Source organism: Ovis canadensis, chromosome 3 (genome assembly GCF_042477335.2).
Source record: "Ovis canadensis isolate MfBH-ARS-UI-01 breed Bighorn chromosome 3, ARS-UI_OviCan_v2, whole genome shotgun sequence".
NCBI classification, from domain to species: Eukaryota; Metazoa; Chordata; class Mammalia; order Artiodactyla; family Bovidae; genus Ovis; species Ovis canadensis.
The window spans coordinates 33,719,819-33,740,269 of record NC_091247.1 but is presented as its reverse complement, the minus strand read 5'-3'; the positions used below and the strand labels follow the sequence as shown (position 1 = coordinate 33,740,269).

Genomic DNA, 20,451 nt, shown 5'->3' with positions numbered 1-20,451 from the left:
TCTTGTCCTGCCTCCCGCTCCTTCCGGCTCCGTTGTCTGCTTCAACCATTCAAACCTTTGCTCAATCTGTTTTCTGCCTGAGTCCATTCTCTCTCCCTTTCCCTCAGTCTCTCTGAATTTCTACTTTCCATCAGACCTTCCAGTGTTAACTGCCCATACTCCTACAATGTCTCCATTGACCTGCTAAGTTGAAGTCATTTTTCTTTCTCCTGTGTTCTCAATTTATTTTCACTTTTTTTGCATACCAGCAACCAAATTTTGCCTTATATAGTAGCCTTTTACATGCCTGACCTATCCTCACCTTTGGATAGTAATACATTCTTCAGATCGCATCCTGATTCTAATTATCTTTGTGAAACACCCGGCCCACCCTCCTCCATGGCCAAATGACTGTGCTTTCAGCAGAAATAGAAGACCCTTTGCGTGCAGGAATGAGTGAGCATACACCAGCTCACAGTCCAGTTGTTACATGCCTGCCTATTCTCAAGGTCTGGCTCTAGCAAGGTAAACTGGAAGAGAGAGCTGTTTGGTGCAGATGGGATGTTTCGCACCCTTAAGTCACATTGCATGAAAGCTAGTGCTCCATCCTGCATGACGAGAGAAGAATCTCATTTAGTAGTGGCAGCGTGGATATTTCCAAATGGCAAATGAAATACAACTTACTTCGATTAAGCTCTGGACTCCTGGTCCACTCTATTTGGATATATCTGATGTCACGACACTCATTACAGTGTGATCACAGAGTCTGCTATTCAAACTTCGTTTATTGACTCAAGGAGGATTTTATTTCAAACCAAAGAGCTCAGCCCTATCCCATAAGCCTCCAAAGGAATGAAAAATGCTGTTCAATTTTCCCCATCTAATCTCCTGCTCATTCTATCCACAAAAGCCTCACACCTGTAGGGAACAGCCATATCCTTTCTCTCAAGCTTTATTCTCGATCTCGGTGGCAACAATGGTGATTACATATTGGGATGTTCAATGGTTTTGTCTGAAAGTCATTTAAAATGGAGCTGAAATGTCAATAAGACTGGTATTGAGTAGACTTTAAGTGGAAATGAACTTCAAATGAGTGAGTAATCCCCACTGATAACTTGGAAAGGGGCTCTGCTCTAGTGAATAGAAAAGGACCACTGGCATGATCGCTGCCCCTGTACAAATCCTCCTAAAAAGTGAGTTTCCAAAACTGCTTAATGACACTCTCTTTTCTTAATAAGTTGTGCTTTACACTGTTCTGTACCATTGATTTGATTTTTTTCAGGAAACTTTTTTTTTTTTAATATCTAGAGGCAAAATTTAGCTCATCCTGTTTGACAATATTCAACCACACTTAAATCCCCAGAGCCTAAAGCAATGAGGTTTTACTGCTTTTTGAAACAGAGTCCTGATATTTAAATTCTGCAGTGGCTGATTTCATGGTATTTTGTGTCTTTTCCAATGAGGCTGTAGGAAATAGACAAACAGAGGAAGGTTTGAACCCTGGTGGCTTCAGGCATGTTTGAACCCTGATAGCATCTTGCACTGTCCCTCCCACCAGACCTCCCCTCCGGCTGGGTTGCTCAGTCTCACTCCAGGAATCCCTTGAACACAGCCATATCCAGGCTTCATTACTGTCTTCCAGGATGAAAAGGCCTTTGATTATTCCGAGCAGCAGTCCTTGGGGGAGCCCCAATGCACAGATATGCTCACCTGATTCTCAATTTGTGTTGCGTATTGCCTGCGGGAAAAATTAAAAGAAGATCAGATACCATCCTTCTTGCTTCCCTCTCCTCTCCCGGCTGCCTTGGGGTTTGTCATTGAGATTTTTCTTTTCAGTTTTTTGTTTTGCTTTGTTTTGTCCCCGGTTAGTGCTAAACAGTCTTTTTCTCCCATCTGTCTACTCCATATCTACCTTTTTTTCTCTAGCTTTTTCTTTATAGCTTCGTCCCCATTATCTGAGATGCCCCACATGCCTCCCCACATGCCCCCGTCCTCCAAGTGCACACACACATACATACACATAAACACACACATACACACACACCCTTCCTCAGACCATCCACCTAGACACAAACACCCTGGCTGCCTCCTTGTCAGCTCCATACTGAACTAAGACTTGCTTCTAAAGTCTAAAAACCAGGCAAACTCTGGAGATCTCTGTACCAAGCCTCATTATACAGATGAGACCACCAAGGCCAGAGGAGAGAAGTGGGTCCCAGGGGCCTGGGGCCCCCTCACTATGGAGGATCAGAGGGTGCTCACTCCAGTGCCTCCCTGGCTGGGCGCTGATCCTGCCAGGCCTCCAGGTATTTCCAGGGAGAGGAGCATGGCGTGCTCTCCCACCACCAAGTCTCACTTGAGTCCCCAGCCTGCCCACCAGTGACAGCCCACACTAGCCTTCAGAATGGGGCCGATTTCAAGCTGGAAGTAGCGCTTCCGTGAAATGGTCCACTGGTTTAGGTTTGCTGTTGTTGTTCATTTGCTCAGTTGTATCCAACTCTTTGCAACACCATGGACTGTGGCACGCCAGGCCTCCCTGTCCATCACCAACTCCTGGAGTTGACTCAAACTCACGTCCATTGGGTCGGTGATGCCATCCAAGTATCTCATCTTCTGTCGTCCCCTTCTCCTCCTGCCTTCAGTCTATCCCAGCATCAGGGTCTTTTCCAATGATTCAGTTTTTTGCATCAGGTGGTCAAAGGATTGGAGCTTCAGCTTCAGCATCAGTCCTTCCAATGAATATTCAGAGTTGATTTCCTTTAGGATGGACTGGTTTGATCACTTTGCAGTCCAAGGGACTCTCAAGAGTCTTCTTCAGCACCATAGTTCAAAAGCACTGATTCTTCGGCACTCAGCCTTCTTTAGGGTCCAACTCTCACATCTGTACATGACTGCTAGAAAACTGCACCACCTGGGAAGCCCTGGCTCAGGTTGGTAGGGACTTGAAAGCGTTCTTTAAGTTTTAAAAGTGAAGCACAGTCACTGAAAATGTCAAACTCAAGTGGTAACAGTGAAACAAAAAATCGAAGCATGATGCTTTCAATATCTTCTCACTTCCGCTGCCCACTGATGACCACTTTTAATGGTTTGAGATCTTTGTCCATTCACAAATAAAAGAACAGTGTTTGGGGGTTTTTAAATAAGCAATTTGCTGTCCAGGGAGGGCTGACTATAATTTCCTCTTTTCCCCACCAGGACAGTCCTTCTACTCCCGGGTCCTGGAGAGCTGTGAGGATGTGGCTGACTTCGATGAGGTAGGAAGCCCTTGGGTACAAGTCCCTGCCCAGAGGGGAACCAGCATCTCTCTGCTTCCTGGGTGTGCACTGGGCCCACACAATGGGGGCTGCGTAGGTGGAGGAGCAGCCTGTCCAGAGCTCCTTGCTTCTTGGGAGGAGGCAATGATGAGAGCTGTGGAGGCATCTTCCTGTCCCCTCCACCCAGACCCCTCTCAGGGACCTCTGTACAGGAGAACCCCGTGTGGAGTGACTGGCTTAGACAAGGACCAATGGGCCCATTCAACAGGCCTAGAGCAGTTTCCCTTCCCATGTTCCCTGGGCATATGGAAGCCCTCGCTAATTGACCTGGCTTCCCACAAGGACAGTCTCACCCAGACCTCACCCCTTCCTCTCCAAGAGTTAGTGGACTATTTCTCCCACTGTGTCTTCCCAGGAAGTTTTTTTTATTCTTTGGAACCTGGGTCAGGAAGATCCCTTGGAGAAGGGATAGGCTACCCACTCCAGTATTGTTGAGCTTCCCTGGAGGCTCAGACAGTAAAGAATCCACCTATAATGTGGGAGACCTGGGTTCAGTCCCTGGGGTGGGAAGATCCCCTGGAGGAGGGCATGGCAACCCACTCCAGTATTCTTGCCTGGAGAATCCCTATGGACAGAGGAGCCTGGTGGGCTACAGTCCATTGGGTCATGAAGAGTCAGACACGACTGAGGGACTAAGCACAGCACATAGTTATTTCCCTCTTTTTATTCCATATTTCTTATATTTGTGTCTTCTCTCTGTTTTTCTTGGTCAGAAAGAAAGAAAATCTTTTGCTAAAGATTTGTTTATCTCATTAATCTTTATAAGGAACCAGCTTTTGGCTTCATTAATCTTCCCTGTTGTTCTCCATTTCATTGATTTCTGCCCTTTTCTTAATTATTTCCCTTCTGTCTATTTATTTTATTCTACTCTGTGGCTTGGAGAAGGAAATGGCAACCCACTCCAGTACTGCTGCCTGGAAAATCCCATGGACAGAGGAGCCTGGTAGGCCACAGTCCATGGGGTCGCAAAGAGCTGGACTCGACTGAGCGACTTCACTTACTTACTTGCTCTGTGGCTCTTCTCCTAACTTCTTGAGTGTCAAGCCTTTATTTTTACCTTTTCTTGTTCCTTAATAAATGTATTTAAATTTTGCTCTATGTACAGTTTTAGCTGTATTCTATAAATATTTACATATAATATCTTCATTATTATTCAGTTTTAAATATTTCTTACATTCCTTTATGATTTTCTTTTTAAACCCAAGAGTTATACAATAATATGTTGTTAGTTTCCAAATATATTTATGAAATTATAGCTCCTTATTTTATTCACTTCTAGTTTTATTGCATTATGACCAAAGAAGAGAGTCTGTATGAAATTGATCCTTTGGAATTTACTGAGACTTTTCTTATGGCCTTAATTTGTGGTCATAAATGCTCCTTCTGTTTAAGAGGAATTTGTTCAGTGTGGGGTTCTCTCTGTAACTCAGTATAAACTTGAGTTTATATTATATGAGGTCAAGCTTATTATTAATATTATTCAATTTTTCAGAGGTCCTGGTTATTTTTCTCTGCTTGATCTATCAATTTCAATAATGATGCAATAAAATCTACTGCTGCAATTATTGATTTATATATTTCTCCCTGAAGTTCCATCAGTTGTTGCTTGATGTGTTTTGAAACTTACCAATTGCCTGTTACCTTCATTATGGCTGTATCGTCTTGCTTATTTTTCCTTCTACCAGTATTTACTGGCTTTCTATGTCTTTTATGTTGTTTTTGCATTAATTTCCATTTTATCAGATATTCAAGTTGTTATCTCAGCCATTTTACTTAGTTTGCCTGGCATATCTTTTTCAATCATTTAAATTTCTTAGTATGTATTATTTCATGCTCTCATTTTCAATCATACTATGTTTTAAAAGTAGAATGTGTCTTCTTATGGCATATATTACTAGATCTTATTTTTTTCCTCCAATATGAGAATCTCTATGATTTAATTGATTAGTTTAACCCATTTACCTGTGAAATTGCTATTACTATAAGGCTTATTTCTACTACCATCTTATTTTATATTTTCCCTTAACTATACTTTCTATTTCTTGTTTTCCCCTACTTTCTAGCTTTCAACTGGGTAGATGGAATTTTTTTCTTGTTAGCTGAAAAGCTATGCATTCTATTTTTGTTTTCAAGGTAGTCACCGTTCCATACTCATATTTATGTAATCCTCCTTAGCACTCAAATAAGTAATTATAATTTTTCTTCATGTGACAAGTACCTTAATACTTTCTCATGCTTTGATTTTCCCACTTCAGCCCACATCCTCATGTTGATATTGTCTAGATTAGAATGTTAATTCTAGTTTATTATGATTGTGTGTTCTCTTTTTCCTTTATTTGTCCTAGCCGTCTTCGTTCTTTTGGAAGACAATAGTCTTCACCACGATACTTGATCACCTTTACTTCTCATATCTCTTGAAGTATCTCTTGAAATTGTTTTTCTTCTTATTTGAGTACCTCCTTCAAAAGCATTTTTAATTTGAACCTTTATGTAGCAAACTTTCTAAAGATGTATAAATCTGAGAATGTATTTCTTATTTCTTCAAATTTGAATGAGAATTTCACTAGATATGAAATTCTAAGCTTGAAGTTCTTTCCTTCACAACTTCAAAAATATCATTCCCTGTTAAATCCAGTGGTCACTGATTCTTGTCCGTTGGTGGATGATCTTTTATTTCTCTCTGGAAAATGAAATACAATTCATTTATCTTTGAAGTTCTTATGTTTTATTATAATGTGCCCTGTGGTGGGTTTCCTGATATTTCCTATTGTGCGTTATTTTGTGAGCTCTTTCAAATCTAAGGCCTTTCAGCTTTCATTTATCATGGAAAATTCCATCTCCATTATTTTTTTCAAATATCCAGTTTTTATAGTGTCCTTGCCTCTTCAGTTCCTATGATCAGATGTCAGTACTACTTCTAGCTCCATTTCTTAGCTTTTCCGTTTTGTTGTTGCTGTTGTTTGGTCATCCTTTCCTGTTGTCTTCTGAGGGAGTTCTTCAGATGAATCTTCCAGGTTACTGATGTTCTTTTTTCTTATGCCTCCCTAAACTTGTTTCATATTGCTGATACCTATTTTTACGGACCATTCATTCTAATGATTCTGCTCCAGTTGTATAGTTCAGCGTGTTGTCTTTCTTTTATAGGTGAGATACTCTCCCCATCTCTTTACTTTGCTCTGTTTGAGCTCCCTTGGTATCAGCGACCCTGTCTGGTACTGAGCAGCCATCAGAGGCTGCTGTGTCAGTCTCTAGGGGCTGAAGGGCAGGCAAGAGCATCAGGGGGGCCCAGTCACCACAGTAAGAGTCAGGGTCTCATCTCTAAGCCTTAAAGGAGAGACATGGTTGACAGAAGGCAGGCAACACTTTTTAACAAACTAGCTCTGGGAGTTCCATGAAAGGAGGTATGAGGCAGCTGGTCTATCAACAGCTATTTGTATTAAACCTCATCCTAGCAGGGTTTGAAGTATCTCTTGGAATTGTTTTTCTTCTTATTTGAGTACCTCCTTCAAAAGAATTTTTAATTTGAACCTTTATGTAGCAAACTTTCTAAAGATGTATAAATCTAAGAATGTATTTATTTCTTCAAAGTTGAATGAGAATTTCACTAGATATGAAATTCTAAGCTTGAAGTTCTTTCCTTCACAACTTCAAAAATATCATTCCCTGTTAAATCCAGCGGTCACTGATTCTTGTCCGTTGGTGGATGATCTTTTATTTCTCTCTCACAATATTATCAGTCAAGGAGCAAGCAGCCATTGCCCCAGAGTAATGCCAGGAAGCGATAAGAACAGAACCTGGGAAGACTTCCTCCAACCTGCTCTCCCACGGCTGCTTCCCCTTCCCTCTCCCCTCCCCCCAACTCACTCGCGTGTCAGCTCCACAGCCTTTGATCTCCCTCGGCTCCCCCCATCTGCTTGTCTGTCTGTCACTTCCTAGAATCCATATTTCCCTCTTGCCTCTCCAGTTCCTACAGGGTTGACTTTGAGGTGAGAAGCAGCCATCCTAAGTCACCATCTAGGCTCAAAGCAGAAGCTCTGCTTGACCCCAGAAGAACTCACCCCGTCTCTCCTGGTCTTGCCACTCACGTCTGGCTCTGTTTGGGCTGGGCACGGCCTTGTGGCAGCCTGTTCCCTTTGAGATCAGCGTTTAGCTAAGCAAACTCCAGGTGTGCTCAGAGAGCTGCTGTCTCGGCCTCACTCTGGGCCTATCCCACATGGCAAGCTGTGTCCGCAGTCCCAGAGCTGTCAGCACAGGGAGCATGGACTCAACCTCCCCACCGGGCTCAGGCCACCAAGGACCATCACAGCCCCAAGCTGTACCCTCCCCAGTGAGAGTTCTGCCCTTGCCTTCTCTGCCTCCTGGCTGCGTGACTTTCAGCCTCACTTTCTAAGCCTCAGTGACCATATTTGTCAAATGGAGCTGATGATAAGTATGAGGTCTCTCTGTAAAGCCATGATCAAAATGAGGGATTATTCCCTAGTGGCTCAGATGGTAAAGAATCTGTTTGCAGTGTGGGAGACCCAGGTTCAGTCCTTCAATCCTAGGTCAGGAAGATCTGGAGAAGGGGATAGCAACCCACTCCAATATTCTTGCCTGGAAAATCCCATGGACAGAGGAGCCTGGTGGGCTACCGTCTATGGGGGTCACAAAGAGTCAGACACAACTGAGTAACTAACGCACACACGCAAGCCTGGTGTCTCAGCCTCAGACAAGCCCCACTGTACAACCCCCCCATTCCTTCCCCTCTCCCCCTCCTCAGGCAGAGCCCCAAGGTGCAGGGCCTGGTTAGGTTAGGGTGCAGGCAGCCTGGCTCGATCTCTCAGCTCTCCTTCCCTGGGCCTCTGCACCCCCACCCCCGTCAGCTGGGCAGAGCCTGTGACTCCCTCCTTCTCACCAAATCTCCCAGGGGACATGTCCACCCAGGCCTCCAGCCTGTGAGCAACCTGATGCCCCGTCAAAGGACACTGCCACTCTTTTCCATTAACTGTACCCTAGGACACCTGAGCCCTGGGTGTACATGACATTCCAAGTTAATCACCATGTCCTTCCTCCTCCCAGTGCTACCCAGCATGGGGCGGGGGCTGGGGAGTCAGTCCTGCTGCCCTGAGCCCAGGACCACGTTCTGAGCACCCGGTGTGTTGGGTCCAAAAAGATGCCCCCAAAAGAGAGAAGCAGATGCAAGAGCACATGCAGGTCCCTGCAGAAAGCTGGGCACTGGGAGCCTCCAGGCCAGTGTGGAGACGCCAGGAAGGGGTGGGAGCCAGAGAGTTATGAGTGAAAGCATGAGCCTGGATCAGATAGCAGCCTCGAGGTGGGGAGAAGTGGTTCTCACCTGGGGAAGTTTACACCCACCCATGGGTCAACAGGGAAGTTGCCAGTTATCACAGTGGGGAACGCACTGGCACTTGGTGGAATGGGGCATGGATGCTAAGTGACCTGCAGGGTCCAGGTCCCCCAACATGAGAGGGACTTGCCCATCACTTCCCTGGTGGGCAGCCCCGTGGGAAGATCACAGCAGCAGTTTCCCACAGCAGCACCGCGCTGTGTCCTCAGCAAAGCCTCATCCATCCAGTCTCCACAGCAACCCACGGGTGAGGAAACTTGGGCTCAGAGAATGTCTCCCTCCCAAGGTGACAGCTGTAAATGGCAAAGACAGGGCTCTAAATTCAGGCTTAGATGAGATTGTAAGCCCCCTCTGAAGGCAGAGTAGAAAGCTGCTTGGCCCGCCCCCCAACGCCCCTGCAAGACCTTGCTGGAGTCTCTCCACAGCCCTGCCTCCATTTCTCCTTCTAAGAAGCAGTTCACAGCCAGGCTGCCACCGGTCAGCAGAGCACACACAGAGCAGGGGAGGCTATCCTCCCACCTCCTGCTCAGGCAGAGCCCAGAGATCCCTCCAAATAGCCTAGACTGTACCCACACTTGGACCTGTCTCCCCATCCCGGAGTGGACAAGTCCTAGACTCTCCTGGCTGATTCCTGAAAGAACCAGCCTGTCAGTGGTTCCAGAAAAACCTTGAGAAAGGAAACCTCGGCTGCCCCTTGCAAAACCTCCAAAGGCCTCTTGGCTTCCCAGGAACTCCTTTTTCTCACTCTGATTGTGCCCAGGGCCTTTGGGAACCAGCTCGGTGGGGTATAAACACATTGGCCAGGGAGTCATGAGCACTGGACTTGATTAACGCTGAGATATTGGGCTGGCCACTCAACCTCTCCAAGCCTCAGATTCCCCTTCAGAAACATAGGAACAGACTCCTTGCTCTCTCTGCCTTACAGAAATGTGGCATGGCTGAAAAATGAAATGAAAGACGTGAAAACAGGTGTCCCTCCCTCCTCTACTCAGAAAAGGATAAGAGGGCCTGCAGCAGGTGGGGCTGACGAGCCTGAGTTGGGGGACTGGGGGCTGACAGAAAGACAATGCCCTGTACAACAATGGTGGAAACAGAGCCTGGAGTTGGTGTCTCCTTTCCCAAAGGCTGGAACCTGAGATCCTACATTTAACCTACAACCATGGAGAAGCTAGAGAGAGAGGGATTATTCCCTGGTGGACCAGACACACCTGTCTGGTCCATTACTGGCCTGGCACAGGGCTCAGGGAAATGTTGTTGAGTCAAAGAATGAACAAAAGAATGAACCCAACTTGAGACTTGGGTCTTTAACTTTCCAAGTTAAAGAGAGAGAGATAGCCTTTGTGCCAGGCCAGCAGCCAGCGGAGACCCCGGGGAGGAGGGTGGGAGGGGAAGGGGAATGGCCACCCCTAGCCTATTTCTAGCCATCTTGTTTTGGCCTTAACCATGCTCTCTGGGGACCAGACTCCCTAAGAGAGGCCAGAATAACAATAGTACTTGTATGAATAAGAGCCACTGTGATGTACTAAGCCAGGCTGAGAGCTCACCTGAGCCTTATATCTCACTGCAATGCACTGAGTGGGCATTTCCCCAGGCAATGAGTAGCACATGAGGATTTGAACTGAAGTCTAATTCCAGAGTCGACGGCCACTTACAAAGTGGACAAGGCTCAGCCCTGCCCTCAAAGGGCTCAGTCCAATGGGGAGATGGACCTAGAACAAAAAAGATACAGTGTGAGCCTTCTGAGCCCAGAGAAGGAGAGGTCATCAGCCTGGTGGGGTGGAGGGTCAGATCTCATCTTCCCACTTTGCTTGTACCTGGAAGACATGGGCTGTGAGCAACATGGATCAGAAACACACCTGTCTGTTCCATTACTGACCTGGCACAGGGCTCAGGGAAATGTTGTTGAGTCAAAGGATGAACAAAAGAATGAACCCAACTTGAGACTTGGGTCTTTAACTTCCGAAGTTAAAGAGGTCTCTTTCCATTGCACCCTACAGCTTTGCAACACATCCTAATATCCTCCCCCTAAAACTAGAGGACCGTCCCTTTAAGGACACTACCTTGCTGATTTAAGATGGTTTCAAACTTACCTGATGAAGCCCAGGATAACCCAGGTCATTCTCCAGCCCACATCAGGGAAACCTTTCCGTGGAGTCCTAGATCGCTGGGGCTGATAGAAGGCAGAACTCCGCTGCCCTGGCGGTCACCTGCCAGGTCACGGCCAAGCCTAGAGCAGGTGAACTGGGTCACAGTTCCACACTCCAGACAGAGGTCCTCTTTCCTCGTGCGTTCATGCGTGCTAAGTCACTTTAGTCTCGTCCAACTCTTTGTGACCCTATGGACTGTGGCCCACCAGGCTCCTCAGTCCATGGAATTTTCCAGGCAAGAATACTGGAGTGGGTTGCCATGCCTTCCTCTGGGGTATCTTCCCGACCCAGGGATCAAACCTACCTCTCATTTGTCTCCTGCATTGTCAGGCAGATTCTTCACCACTAGTGCTCTTTCCTCTTCCCCACCCATCCCTAATGCTTGCCACCTTACTTCTGTCAATGCTCCCATCATAGGCTGCAATTTCAGGTCTGTGTCTATCTTCAGAACTACTCAGGAGCTCCCAAGAGACACCCCTGCTTCCCCACACAGAGCCCAGCACAGAGGCGGTGTTTAGCAAACATAGAAGGTACTCAGCAAACTTTGCCCCTGCGTGGGGCTTGCTGGCTCATGGCAGCTGGAGTGGCAGTGTTTGGCTCAGCGACTACCTGGAGAGTTTGGAGGCTGACATGAGGTGGGACCTTAGATGATACATGGGCTCCCTTGGCTGAGTCTCTAGGCCACTGATTTCAAAGCATCTCCAGATTAGAAGGTACAACCCTCCATGGCTGTGGCTGCAGGAAGAGGAGCATGTTGGTGCTTCCTCAGGCTGGAGAGAGGCTCTGTCCCCAGCAGGCCCCTGCAGCCCCTGCAGTGTCCATCCCCAGGATGCCAGGCCTTATCCCGGCACAGTAAGTCACTATGATGAGGTGCCACGTTGATTAGGGTTCTGTGCCAATGCCTCACCAGCTTCACGGGGACCCCCAGAAGCAGTCCTGGGACGTCACCCTCACTCTCCAGGGGAAGAGGAGGAGATGTGGAGAAGGGAACTAGCCCGGCCATACCCTCAGGCCAGCAAGGACAGCCTGCAGTCAAGGCAGCTGTGTGAGGCCTATTTGTTGAGCACCCTCCATGTGGCAGGCTGAGTGCAGAGAGACCCCCCAGGGAGCCCTGCGGCCTCTGCTCAGGCCCTGAACTGCTGAACGGGACAGTCACACTATCCCAGGGATTCTGGGGACTGTGGGGAGGGAGGGGGCTGGCATGTGGAGGACAAGGCCCAGGCAGGGAGCCAGCTCTGCCACTGATGACAGACCTCCCCGACATGAAGCTGCCTCCTAGAGAGAGGCACAGATAGCACAGGGGACTGTCACAGTCAGCGAGGGCTGCATAACAAACCACCCCAATGCTCCATGACGCGAGTCATCCACATTTTCACATTCCTCAGGCTTCTGTGGGTTGTCTGGGCTCAGTGGAGACTCCTTCTTGGAAAGGCTAAATGTGTTCCCTCAGCTGAAGAATTCCTGAAAAGGCATCCAGGTGGGCCTCCTCTGGAGTCTCACCTCCCGTCAGGGCTCCCCAAGGCACCCCTCTGACCCTCACTGACTCCCCTCCTCTTTGCTCAGCAAATGGGTCCATGACGGTGGCCTGCTTTTTGACCCAGTAAACTGCACCCTGACCACGAGGCAAGCCAGTGCCCGGAACGGGCAAGTGGAAGCCACAAGCTGTGTCCCGCTCTGGCCCCCTTTTTTTAAATGACTTCCTGTTTCCCAGTTCCTCTGTGTGTGTGTGTGTGTGTGTATGCTTAGTTGCTCAGTCGAGTCCAACTCTTTGGACCCAATGGACTGCAGCCCTCGAGGTTCCTCTGTTCACGGGATTCTCCAGGCAAAAATCCTGGAGCTGGTAGCCATTCCCGTCTCTTTGTATTCACCACGTCACTCTTCAAGACTCCCTTTCACAGTTCCTTTTTCTCCCACCCCTTCCCTCCTTCAGGTGCCAAAATCCAACGCACAGACCCTCAGGTGGCTCAAGCACCCATTCCCTTTTGTTCTAAGAAAACCAAAACCTCGGTGCCTCTCTCCCCCCAGGCCCTCTCCTCCCTGCACTGTGGCTAATGATTAGGCCTTTGCCGTGCTGGGTTATTTCTCTGCAGCCCAATAGCAACAACTTCATTAAGAAAACCACACCCTTGACTGAGTTGGAAGCCTCCAGATGCAGGAGCAAAGCAGCTTAATGGGCCTGCTGGCAGCCAGGTTGCCTCTCAGCCTTCCCTCCCCACTCCTCTTCTGTGTCCAAGACCTCCAAAGTCCTCCCCACAGCCCTCTCAGAGCCCTCTCCCAGCCCACCCCCTGTCCCTTCCCTTTTCTGCTTCTTCCTCCCTCATCTGCCTGCTCCAACTGAGCATGGGGGTGTCAAGGGGTCTCCCTGGGCCTTGGCCAGCCCTGGAGAGAGGGGACATGAAAGCTGTGATAGGCCCTGCCCATACTGGGCGGTGACCTGCCAGGCTGGCCCGGTCCCCCCCACCAGCCCCTGAATCCCCAGTGGAGAATGAAGAGCAGCTCTGAAGCAGTAAGCTTACAGGGTGGGCCCTCAGGAGCCTCCCCCAGCACTTGTTGGGCCACTAACAATAGCGTCCTGTTACTTCTCTGAGACCTCTTTCCTCTGGCTGTAGAATGGAGAAGACATGATCAGCCTCTTGGGTGGTTGTGATTACTCATGAATTACTGCATGTAAAGCATTCAGACCCACATAATGAAAAGTCCTCCACAAATTATTATTACTATTGTTATTCTTTTTTACTAGCCTTTTTTGCATTCTGAATTTCTTGGGCTATAAAAATGAAACTTAAGTCACTGCTTTCCACCCGCTCTTGTCAAATCCCCCTTGATACCATCCTTCAGTGACACCTTGAGCAGACCTCAGAGCTTTCTGGTCATTTTTTAATTCAAATCCAGTCCAGAAGCGTTTACTGCTCCACCCTGGCTCCCTGTTTTCGTCTGGTCTTCTTCCTCTCAGGCTTACAGCTCAAGACGCAGAGTGGGCCAGGAACACCTGCTCTGGCCTCCACTTCCTCCTCCTCCCACTCCAGCTGGGGACGGGGAGTGTGACCTGATCTGATTCTTGGTCTCTGCTGTGAATGTGACCCCTCCTGGTGGTGTGTCAACTTCTCTGCGTGCCGTGTGCTCAGTCGCTTCAGTAGTGTCTGACTCTGTGCAACCCCATGGACTGTAGCCCGCCAGGCTCCTCTGTCCATGGGATTCTCCAGGCAAGAATCCTGGAGTGGGCTGTCACGCCCTCCTCCAAGGGATCTACCCGACCCAGGGATTGAGCCAGCACCTCCAGTGTCTCCTGGATTGCAGGTGGACTCTTTACTGTTGAGCCACCGGGAAAGTCCGGCAGCTTCTCTAGTGAGCTCCAATCAGCTCTGGAAGCCTCTGGGCACATGGTAGGCCTGCTGTCTTATAGGACACCGGGTGGACAGGTGCTAGGGGTGGATTTCTAACCTGGGGCACCTGGCTCTACCCCACCCCCAGCTCCTGCCCTGGCCTCATGGGAGTTGAGGACCCCTCCCCCAAGCAGGCCGCCATGGGTGGAGGGTCCACGGGCCAACTTGACCCTGACTTCTCTGTGCAGCACCCACTTGACCCACAGAGCATAAGCCACATAGTCAACACACCCAGCAGTGGCATATCGGGCTCCTGTATGGCCACTGTCCTTGCCCACGGGTGCTGCATGGGTCCCCTGAGAGGCTGAGGGGACAGGCCAGCCAGTCCACTGCCAGGGGCAGAGGTCACTGGAGCTCACATGCCAGGCTTCCCTTCCCGTGCTACCTCCCTCTCTGAGTTGTTCTCCCAGGGAAATGCCACAAAACAATGTGCCTGGGACGAGACACTCCAGCTTCCCCTTCCCCCATCTTCTTTCACATGCCAAGAAGAGGAAGACTGGAGTGATAGCTGGGGTAGCCCACCTTTGCGGCAGCCCTAGGGAGACACCTGGCTCTGCCTGTTAGTAGCTCTCTTTAGTGGAGTACTTTGTAACTTTTGGCCTCTGTTTTGGGCTCTCCTTGCCATTTCTAGGGCATCAGGGAAAAAAATCCCACTGAAACTTCCTGTTCATCATTGTGATTCAATAATTAAATCAAGACAAGCGGAGAGGGCAAATTTAGAAATGATGAATGGGACCAGCTGTCCCCTCTTTGTGGCCCTGACCCTAATCACACCAACGTGCTAAAATCTGTCCCTGAAGTTAACATTGCTGGGGGAGAGGGGATGTGACCTGAACGGGGAAGGCTGGGACCTCCCGCTCAAGGCAGGATCAGAACCATCTTGACAGGAGACAGCCAAAGACTTACAGCTTCCCTTGGCACACAGCAGAACCCAAACTCACAGCCCACCCTGGTTGCCTCACCCATGCACAAGTGCACCCAGGAGCTGGGAGGCAGCTAGGAGACAATGGAAGGAGCTCCGGGCTGAGCCAGAAGCCCTGGTTGGCTCTAGGTTCTCTCACCGACCACAGGACCTTGGGAAGATTGTTGGACTTTACGAGCACCATCTTTGCCAAAGGACTGGGCAGTACCCACGCTGCAAGGTGGTGTTGGAATTAAATGAGATTCCAGGTGTGAGCTTGGTCCCTGTGAAGCACGGGCTGATGCGAGGGGCCGTCTTATCAGGGGCCCCCTCCCACTCCCCTCACCCCTCCCTGTCATTTCCATGCAAGGCCACAGCTGCCCCTCTCTCCTCAGACCTTCCGGTGGCCGGTGGCCAGCAGCATCGACAGCAATGAGATGCTTGAGATTCAGATCTTCAACTACAGCAAAGTCTTCAGCAACAAGTAAGTGTGGGGTGGGGTGAGAGAGGCGGGGCACTGGGGGGTGGGTCGGGGGAGAGGGGCCTTCCCTGCTCCTTGCACTGCCCTCTCCTTTGAGTTTAAAGGAGGACCCGCATCCTGGCCTGGATTAACCTTCAAAGACCCCCCTCTCTGCTCCTTCATGTTGTCCTCAGAGCCCCCCAGCCCTCTCACAGCTTCCCGTCCCCTTTCTCAAGTCTTCCTCCTTCCGCCATGCTGGGCAACAGTTACCTGCCTGAGAAGGTAATGATATCCTCCAACAGACCATCTACCTGGAGCCCTGAGAGTGAACTTGTCACACCTGCAGAGAACTAGAGGCTCAACGACAGTTTGGTTCAATGGTTTAGTAGTCAGACAAGTCTGCTCTCAGATCCCAGCTCAGTTATCTACTGTGTGACCCTGGGCTGGTTGCATAACCTCTCTGAGTTCAATGTATGCTTATGTAAAGAGGCTAAGTACTTACTTCAAAGGGAAGCTGTGAGAATCAAGTGAGATAGATGTTCATTCATTCATCAATCCCTATATTTACGAAGTGCCTACTGTGTGTCAGGCATAGACTAAGTGCTGAGCATGGAAGGTTCTTTACCACTACCACCACTCGGGAAGCTTAAGAATACTGAAATACTGGAATGAGTTGCCATGCTTTCCTCCAGGGGATCTTCCTGACCCAGGGATCGAACCCACGTCTCATGTCTCCTGCATTGGCTAAATTTAGTACATGTTGGCACTCTTGTGGAGAAGGCAATGGCACCCCACTCCAGTACTCCTGCCTGGAAAATCCCATGGATGGAGGAGCCTGGTGGGCTGCAGTCCATGGGGTCGCTAAGAGTCAGACACGACTGAGCGACTTCACTTTCACTTTTCACTCTCATGCATTGGAAAAGGAAATGGCAACCCACTACAGTGTTCTTGCCTGGAGAATCCCAGGGACAGGAGATCTGGTGGGTTGCCGTCTATGGGGTCTCACAGAGTCGGACATGACTGAAGTGACTTGGCAGCAACAGCAGCAGCAGCAGTTCCTGTCTTGGATTCAAAAGCCAAATCCTCTTATACAAGCTAGAGAGAGAGTCATGATTGAACCACAAAACATGTCAAAAAATGCGAGGGAGGATTACTCACTGAGAGCTCACTATGACTCAACAGTGAGAGAAGACTGCAAATGAAAGAAAAGCTGACCTAATCCTCAGGTCATATTAATAGAGGTAAAGCCATCAGAGCAGGAGAGATGAGGGGCGAGGGTTCCACTATTCCTCATGCTGATTGCAGAGGACATGAATAGGCACTGCCTTGTGCCTGGGGGAAAGGGCTTTAAATCTTGCCTCCTGACAAGAGGCTGAGAGCCTGGAGGAGAAAATTGCAAAAGACACGTTCATCCATCCATCCTTTGTCCATCCTTTCAGTCACTCATCAAACATTCACTGAGAAACATCAAACATTCACTCTGTACCAGCCAGACACTGTGCTAGTAATTGGAGGTGCTAAGATGAGGGGTTAAGACATGCCTGCCCCCCAGGAAGGATTCCTGCCACATGAAAGAGGAAAGATGTGTGCCTAGAAGCAGGACAAGGACCAGGCTGCATTGCCAGATGACAGCAGACTGCCTGGAGATCTGAGAGCTCTCCAACCAATGAGCTGTCTTGGGAAGAGAGCTAGCAGAGAGTGGACCATGATGCTGTAGAGGGGTTTCTGAGTCAGGAAGGGCAGAACCACATGGATCCAAGGATTCTGTGGTTTTTATCTCAGGCCCGAGAGATCTCAGCTAAGTACTTGGAATGGGCATTCCAGGATGGCTGGCTCAGGGCATCCCACCATTCAGGCAGCTGCCTCTGACACCCACAGGAAAGTTTGTAAGACACCCTACCAGGGCCCCCTAAGTAAACCAGGATCCTCTTTGTGAGGACAAGAGAAACAGGACAAGAGGACAAGAGAAACAGGAACACGCACAATAGGGTGGATGTGGGGGAGGAAGCAGAAGCTGAGGACCAGTACAGGCTCTGGGCCCCCCAGTAGGACCCCAGTAAATGGCAGAGCACCGGGGAGCTTTAGAGCTCAGTCGGAGCAACCCTCACTGTGCAGATGGGGAAACTGAGCCTCAGAGAGGAGACCGAGGCCACAAGGATAGACAGCAGTGGAGGGGGTGCTAGGATGCTGGTCTTCCCCCTCCTCTCCTGATCCTCAGATTCCCAGAAACCAGGCTATGTGAGCAATGATGGTGGAAACCACAGAGCTGGCCCCTCACCCAGGGGTTGTGGGGGCTGTGGAAAAGAGGAGACATGGATTGAAGAAAGAAAGTGTCCTTGTCAGGGGCCAGGAGATCCTGGGTCTGCTTCGTCCACCTTGAATGAGGTCCTGTTTTGAGAGCCTTGGGCTTCCCTATGAGGACTCAGTGAGTGTCGGATCCAGGAGATATTGTACGACCCCCTCTGCCTGTTCAGGGCCCTGTGAGAGGGGGTTGGCCTGACCCAGGCACCAGTCTCCTGGGACTCCTGAATAATTCAGGAGCCAGGAGAGCAGTGGAGGCCTGGCCAGCCCTCGGGCACTTGACACCAGCTCCCAGGGGAAAGCAATGAATTATTGACAGGTCCTGGAGCCTGGTTGCAGCTCTATTGTGGTCAGTCTGCGGGCCTGACTGTGTGAAGGCCCCCTCCCTGCTGGCTAAGTACCTGGGGATCCTGCCTCCACTCAGCCTGCCCAACTGTGGGCCCGGTCGGTAGGGTGGGTGGGAGGGGTACTCTTTTTGTGGTGGGTAACCCAGATGAGCTGCATAAGGGAAGCTGTCCAAGGATGGATGATTCCAGCTCCTTCACCAACAGCTCAGGGATAACTGAGGCCCAGAGACTGTCCTTGCCCAGGTTTACACAGCAGAGTCAAGGCAGAACCTAGTCTTCAACCCAGACCTCCTGACCTGGGGTTGGCACTCCTTCCCAAAGAATGGATGGCCTCATGCCTGCACCTTCCAGGGAACAGTCCCAGTTCTCCAGGGACATGGGATACCACCTGGGCCCCCTCCCAGGCAACTCCTCCATGCGGACCTACCCAGAGGAGGAGAAGCAATAGGCAGACCCTGCTGAGCTTCCAGCCAGTCCAGACAGAGGGCAGCAGGGGTCAGGGTTGGATGTGGTCTCTGGGGTCACCAGACAGACCAGATTGAAGGCTTCTTTCCTACACCAGCTCCTTCCCCAGAGAACATCTATGGAAGGGGTTGAGGGCACTGTTCTGCTAGAAGCAACATAAGGGCATGAATTTTGAGATTGTGTTTTCATAGCAAGCACCCTGGTTTTGCTTAAACAGTATGTTCCAGACATGCAGAAGGAGGAAAGTTTTATAAAAATGTTTTTCTTAATTCTTTACATAAGACTAAGATCACATCAACTGTCCATTTCAAAGAATGCTATTGCAAGACAAACTCTCCTCTTATGCCCCTTGCAAGACTGACCTCCAAAACCTTGGTTAAGCTGGAAGGCCAGAACATTTTCTGAGCACTGGTGGGGCAGTAGCCCCATCCTGCCCCCTGGGGGTGTCTTGTCACACTGCAGCAGCTCTATGGCTCTGGGCTTCTAGGCAAAAGTTGTGCCTGCACACCCAGCATTCAGCAGGTGCTCAACTGGCCCTGCTGCTGCTGCTGCTGCTGCTGCTGCTGCTGCTGCTGCTGCTGCTGCGTCGCTTCAGTCGTGTCTGACTCTGTGTGACCCCATAGACCCCATCAGGCTCCACCGTCCCTGGGATTCTCCAGGCAAGAACACTGGAGCGGGTTGCCATATCCTTCTCCAATGCATGAAAGTGAAAAGTGAAAATGAAGTCGCTCAGTCATGTCCAACTCTTAGTGACCCCAGGGACTGCAGCCTACCAGGCTCCTCCATCCATGGGATTTTCCAGGCAAGAGTACTGGAGTAGGGTACCATTGCCTACTCCGCAACTGGCCCTAGTAGGGCCAAAAGGGCCTGAAGTTCCAGTTGGCAATGATAGAACAGGGATTCTCAAAGTACGCTCCCCAACCTACATCATCAGCATCAGCTGGACACAGGTCAGAAATAGGCATTCTGCTAAGTCAGAGCCCCTGGCATGGGGCCCACTTCCAAGGGCTGATGGTACACATCTCTCCCGACTCTGTGTTCAGTGGACTTCACATGGGAAGATTGAAACTGACCTTGGTGGGGGTATTTACACCATGGAAATGGGCAAAAGCTGCAAGTCAGGACTGCCCTTCCCCTCCCCAGCCAGTTGTTAAACAATGGCCAGCAAAACCATGGGTGGGTGGGTCCCAGTTGTCTGAATTTTAACAAGCCCTCCTGATGATTCTGTTCATGCTAAAGTTTCAGTCAGTTGTCACTCAGTCTTGTCTGACTCTTTGCAACCCCGCTGTTTTAGACCCTGAAGAGATGAGGCTGCAGAAGCCCAGTATATATCTTCATGCCTAGAGTCTACTCTTAGAAGGGCTACACAGGACAGAAGCTAAGAGCCCACCTAAAGTTGAGACTCAGGGGCAGTGGCGCCTGGTCTCCTGAACCCGGCCTGGCACTTCAGTCTGCATTGCCCAAGCTGAGGCCAGGATGCCATGGGGGGAGGCAGCTGCCAAGGGGCTGGTCTGAGAAGAGCCTAGAAGCCTCGGTGGGCTCTAGAGTAGAGGAATAGTGTGAACAGTTTCACCCTGAGGGGGGGTGGGGTGAGCTGGCAGATGGAGCTCTGAACTTCAGAGGGAAGCATGCATTCTGACTGCTCCTGCCACTTCCTCCTCTCACATAGACAGGAGGCTTTTTTAAATAATGTCTGCCCTCCAGAGCCCATCAGGAGGGTACAAACATCAAACACATTAAAGTCAGATTCCACCTGATACCTCATCTCACCCAGAGTGGCCATTAAATTAACTGCATCCCTTCCTGCTTT

The 20,451-nt window shown here is 49.6% G+C and overlaps 1 protein-coding gene across 3 annotated transcripts in view; it reads left to right on the top strand.

The window, feature by feature from the left end:
* OTOF (otoferlin) overlaps positions 1-20,451 on the top strand; it is an 89,882-nt gene that overhangs the window by 13,383 nt on the left and 56,048 nt on the right. For all 3 annotated transcript variants that reach the window (XM_069582821.1, XM_069582819.1, XM_069582820.1), the window contains exons 2-3: positions 3,175-3,233; positions 15,464-15,552. In XM_069582821.1, coding sequence (XP_069438922.1) covers positions 3,175-3,233; positions 15,464-15,552 — 148 coding nt within the window. The remainder of the gene's footprint in view (positions 1-3,174; positions 3,234-15,463; positions 15,553-20,451) is intronic.